Source organism: Elaeis guineensis, chromosome 1, assembly GCF_000442705.2.
Source record: "Elaeis guineensis isolate ETL-2024a chromosome 1, EG11, whole genome shotgun sequence".
Classification (NCBI taxonomy): domain Eukaryota; kingdom Viridiplantae; phylum Streptophyta; class Magnoliopsida; order Arecales; family Arecaceae; genus Elaeis; species Elaeis guineensis.
In genome coordinates, this window is record NC_025993.2 from 161293236 (window position 1) to 161299235 (window position 6000).

General features: G+C 52.1%; 1 protein-coding gene across 1 annotated transcript in view; it reads left to right on the forward strand.

The window, feature by feature from the left end:
- The first annotated feature begins 238 nt into the window (after positions 1-238).
- The window catches only part of LOC105039426 (cinnamoyl-CoA reductase 1), a 53156-nt gene continuing 47394 nt past the window's right edge, over positions 239-6000 (forward strand). The window contains exon 1 of the mRNA XM_073246187.1: positions 239-380. Coding sequence (XP_073102288.1) covers positions 254-380 — 127 coding nt within the window. The 5' untranslated portion in view covers positions 239-253. The remainder of the gene's footprint in view (positions 381-6000) is intronic.

A 6000-nucleotide genomic window follows, 5' to 3' on the forward strand; every position in this document is an offset into this window, starting at 1 on the left:
CCACCTCCCTCTCTTCTCCGTCCTCGACCGTATCATGCTTATGTCATGGATCAATTGATCGGGCCAGCCAGTTGACCTGGTTGGGCAACAGATTTTTTTTTTCATTCCGGTCCGGTTCTGAAACAATCGGTAATTAGACCTCCCGATCCCCGCTTGGCGCTTTCCCTCACCTACCCGACAGAGAACGGAGGGGACCGCGGCGTCACTAATAATAAATTCTTCTCTTGTGGGAGAGAGATGGCGGGAGAGAGGAATGGAGAAGTTTGGAGAGAAGAGGAGGGTATGCGTGACCGGAGCGGGAGGGTTCGTAGCCTCATGGCTGGTGAAGGCACTTCTCAACAACAAGGGCTTCATTGTCCACGGAACCGTTAGAGATCCAAGTACTGCTCGCTTTCCTCTCTTTGTACTGCTTTTCCCGCTTTCTTCCATCTTTGCGGCATTTGGTGCTGCTTTTCTTGGCTCTTCTCGTTCTTTTCGGTGGTTTCGTCGGATTTGTTTTGTTGTTTTTGGAATCCATTGAGACAGTAGAGCTCAAGGGATTTTTTGGTGGGTTCTTTCTTCTTCCCTAATTGGACTGCTGCTGGTAACTCCCGTACCACAGATCTATGCCTTTTTTTTTTGTATTATCCTTTACAAAGATGGCGTGTTTTGCACAAAAGTCTTTTATGTGTTTTACTTGATCCAATAAAGAATGCTGGATTTTTTTTTTTTTCAAAATCAAAACTTTTCAACCTAATAGGAACTTCGGGTAATCTTTCAGTCCAAGTTGTTTAGGCTTTTATTGGTGTATTCACGCTAGTATACAAAGATTCGAGACTGTTGGGATATATCGGCTGACCCCTATATGCCGATTTATCCTCGGAACGGTCCGATCGATGCCCGACTCTATCCACCGGGCGGACAGACGACTCTGACAACGACTGCCGACGATATTCGGCCGAAGGTATGCCGGCCGAACAGACCAATACTGTTTCAACCGGCCGAATGACGGAATTCATATCACCGACTCACTGTCAGAGGTGGCGGCCGACGTCCGACTTTCACAAAGCATCAGATCAGCCGACGGTGTTTCGAGTCATCACCTGACGTTCCAACAGTCGAATACCAACATATAATCGGCCAGTCTGTCCAAACGCCGTACAACCGCTATGAGCTGTTGTCCTGCTAAGGACATACTGTACGATCGCCATGGGGCATTGTCCTGCCAAGAACATGAATTAATTTCAATGATTTGACAACCCACGATGATTTGACAGCTCCCGACGATTTGACAACTCCCCAGTTGTCTACATCATTAATGGTGGGACCATACCGTATTCTACTATAAAATAGAATAAGGCAACAGTTTTGGTAAGCTCTCTCCCTCTCGCTGAGTCCCTGATTTTTTTCGCTGTTGCCTAGTCTCCTCTCTGACTTGAGCGTCGGAGGGTCCCCGTCGGAGGCATCTCCGGTCAGTGAGGACTTTTCTTGCAGGTGCGCGTCCCCGACGATCAGGCGACGAGAGGATTGGCCGCAACAGATTTGGCGTGCCAGGTAGGGAGTTCGACGGAGGTAAGACAGCGAGCTCCATAGAGCTTGAAAAACCTCTCGAGATGACAAAAATCAGAGCTCAGCGATCGAGAGCTACCGAATCGGCGAGGCACTCTTTCCATCGGGAAAAGGCCCCTCCTTTACCCTCCATGGCGGAATCCAGCTCTCCGCATCCGGTGGTGACCACGGAGGCACAGATTGCAGCGATTGTGCGGCAAATGACTGTTCTGACGGATGCGGTTAAAAACCTCCAACAACAACCGACCCAATTGCTGCAACTGCCGGCGGAACAGTCGGCGGTGCATCCTATGCCGTCCAGAAGCAGCCGCCGACGTCCGCGTCAACTTCCGTCTCCTCCTCAAGAGCAGCCGTCTCAGCACTCCCATCGAGAAGGGGGGAGGCGGCCACGGTGCGACACCCACCGGTCTCGACGTCCTTCTTCCCAACTGGAGCGAGCGAGGAAGGAGAAGCGGCCGCGGACACCGTCCACCTCACTCTCAAATTCATCGGAAGGTTTGACTCCTGGGGTTTCTCAACACCGACGGTTGGACGACTACGAACGTAAGTTCGAAGAAATCGACCGTCGGCTTGCCCAGCTCCAGGCGGATGGCAGAAGTCTTCGAACGACGTCGATTTTCGGACTACCCAACCTCTCTCCCCGATTTATCCTCGATGAACCAATCCCTAGTCGGTTCAAGATGCCTCACGTGGAGCCTTACGACGGCTCTACCGATCCAGTTGACCATCTGAAGAGCTACAAGGTTCTCATGACAATTCAAGGGGCAACCGATGTCCTCCTCTGCATCGGTTTCCCCGCCACACTTCGTAAAGCTGCCAGGGCCTCGTACTCCGGCCTCCGCTCAGGAGGTATCCACTCCTTCGGGTAGCTCAAGCATTCTTTCGTGGTCCATTTCAGCACCAGTCGGAAACTGTCACGAACCTCGGACAATCTTTTCTCCCTCAAACAGGGAGAAAATGAGACACTCCGACACTTTGTGGCCCGATTCAACGCGGCCACACTTGAGGTCCGGGACCTCAACGAAGACATGGCTATCTCGACCATGAAGAAGGGGCTAAGGGGGTCCTGATTCACATATTCCTTGGACAAGACCCTCTTCCGGACGTATGTCGAATTACTGGAGCACGCGTACAAATACATGCGCGCGGACGAAGAAGCTTCCGACCGACGCCTAACCGAAAGCACGGGCCAGAAGGAGAAGCGGAAGAAAAATCGGGCTCCTGTTGAACTCAGCAGACCCTCGACCGATAAACGGGTCTCGCCCCGACGACGGAGCCCAAAATCGCCCTGACGGCGGAGTTCGAGACCGACGCATCGCAGGTATGACTCCTACACCCCTCTCTCTGCTCATGCGCAGATCCTGATGGAAATCGAAGGAGCGGAATATCTGCGACGGCCTCCGCCTTTGAAGGCAAAGGGCCGCGATCGGAGAAAATACTGTCGATTCCATCGGGGCCACAGTCACAACACCGAGCAATGCATCCAACTTAAGGATGAAATAGAGGCCCTCATACGATGAGGGTATCTCGAAAAGTATCGAAGGGACCCGTCGGTTCGACCCTTTCCCGACCAACGACCCCAACCGACTGAAGAGGCAGCGAACAATCAGCCTACTGTCGGAGTTATCAACATGATTTTCAAACGACTGGACCGAGGGACGACTGCTGAAGGGGAGTCGACGAAGAGGCCACGTCAGGATGATGTAATCATTTTTACAGATGAAGATGCTTGGAGAATCCAAACTCCCCATGATGACGTTGTTGTTGTCTCGACAATGATAGTGAATTATGATGTAAAAAGAATTCTTGTTGATAATAGAAGCTCGACTAACGTTTTGTTTTACTCGACCTTCTCCCGAATGCGACTGTCGACCGACCGACTAAGGAAAGTCTCTACGCCCCTAGTGGGTTTCGTCGGGAGGCCGTCACAGTAGAAGGAGAAATTGCTCTTCCCGTGACAGCTGGGGCCGAACCACGATAAAGCACCATCTGTCTGACCTTCACGGTCGTCCGAGTACCTTCGGCCTACAACGCCATACTTGGAAGATCCGGACTAAACGTCCTCAGAGCGATAGTCTCGACATATCACTTGTTGATCCGGTTCCCGACTAAAAACGAAGCTGGAAAAATGCACAGGGATCAACAGCTCGCTCGGCGATGCTTCCAAATCTCAATTCAAAATAATAAATCGAAGGATTTCCTGCCGGTCGACAGGGTGGACCAACGGGAAGAGGAGGAACGGGGTGAACCGGCTGAACAGCTGATTTCCATCCCGATGGTAAAGAATCCTGAACAGGTGATCTGGGTCGGGTCGCAACTGTCCGACCCGAAGCGACGGCAGCTGATAGAGCTATTGAAAGCCAACGCCGACATATTCGCTTGGTCGGCAGCGGATATGTCCGGCATACCTCCGAAAATAATGACTCACCGACTCAACATCGCCCCTGGCATGAGACCGGTGAGATAGAAGAAACGATCTTTCGCCCCCGAAAGACAGAAAGCCATCGACGAGAAGTAGACAAACTACTCGAGGCGGGCTTCATCAGAGAAACTACATATCCCAACTGGCTCGCCAATGTCGTAATGGTGAAGAAAGTCAACAGAAAGTGGAGGATCTGTATCGACTACACCGACCTGAATCGAGCCTGCCTGAAGGATAGCTTCCCACTGCCGAAGATCAATCAACTGGTAGATGCGACGTCCGGTCATCGACTGCTCAGCTTCATGGATGCCTTTGCCGAATATAACCAAATCCGGATGGCGTCCGAGGACGAAGAGCATACGGCCTTCGTGACCGCCAAGGGCCTTTACTGTTACAGAATGATGCCCTTCGGTCTGAAGAATGTCGGAGCCACCTACCAGCGCCTCGTCAATAAGGTCTTCAAAGCTTAAATCGGACGCAACATGGAGGTGTACGTGGACGATATGCTGGTGAAAAGCGCGCAAACTTCAGATCACGTCTAAGACTTGGAAGAAACCTTTCACACTCTTCGGCGACATCAGATGAAGCTAAATCCGACCAAGTGCGCCTTCGGGGTAATTTCGGAGAAGTTCCTCGGGTTCCTCGTTTCTCAACGTAGAATTGAGGCCAATCCCGAGAAGATAAAGGCGATTATCGACATGTGGCACCCGAACACCTAAAAAGAAGTACAGCAGCTCAACGGAAGGATCATCGCATTCAGTCGATTCATTTCTCGATCGCTAAGAGATGCCTCTCGTTCTTCAAAACCCTGAGGCAGACAAAGGACTTCTCTTGGCCGAATGAGTGCCGGCAAGCCTTCGAAGATTTGAAGAAATATCTGACTTCTCCATCCCTGCTTGTAAAGCCAGAGGTCGGAGAAACATTGTACCTTTACTTGGCTACCGCCCCAGAGGTGGTTAGTTCGGTACTCGTCCGGAGAACGAGAGTCGAACTCACCAACCCATATATTATACCAGCAAAGTGCACGAAGCAGAAATTCGGTACTCGAGAGCGGAGAAGATGATATTTGCCTTGGTCATATCCGCGCAACGACTCCGTCCGTATTTTCAAGCACACGTCATCGTGGTCCTCACCGACCAACCCCTGAGGGCGATCTTGCATCCCCCCGACATGTCAGGACGACTGACGAAATAGGCGGTGAAGCTGAGCGAGTTCGGCATCCAATACCGACCGCGACCTGCTTTGAAAGCCCAGGTCCTGGCCGACTTCATCGCAGAATGCCCGACAACCGACCAAATGTCGGAAGACGGGAGCTCCAAAGAAGATGCGACCTCTGAGTATAACCCCGGGTCAACCTGGGTGTTACACATAGACGGAGCTTCCAATGCTCAAGGGAGCGGGGTTGGGTTCCTGCTCACCAACTCGGAGGGAGTAGTTATCGAGTACGCCCTCCGATTCAACTTCAAACCTCCAATAATCAAGCCGAGTATGAAGCGCTTCTCGCTGGCTTGAGAGTGGTGAAAGAGCTCGGGATCGACAGTTTCAGAGTCTTCTCCGACTCCCAGCTGATTGTAGGGTAGGTCAGAGGCGAATTCGAAGCGCGGGATCCGACCATGGCGAAATATTTCCAGAAGGTGAGAGATCTCGTGGCACACCTCAAGTATTTCGAGATCTCCCACATTCTCAGGACGGAGAATACTCGGGCCGACGCACTCTCCAGGCTCGCGACATCCACCTACGGTGCTTTGGGCCGGACACTCGTAGAGAGTCTCGAGCAACCGAGCATCGATAAGGCTGAGGAGGTGCTACAACTGACAACCGAGTCAAGCTAGATGGATCCGATCGTTCAGTATCTGACTGACGGAACCAGCCCCGAAGACCCCGCGGAAGCCAAGCGACTCCAGTGGATGGCCTCCCAATATGTAATGATGGACGAGCGACTCTACAAAAGGTCGTTCTCTCTTCCCTTGCTAAGGTGCCTGGGACCGACGGACGCGAACTACGCACTCAGAGAGGTGCATGAAGGGATC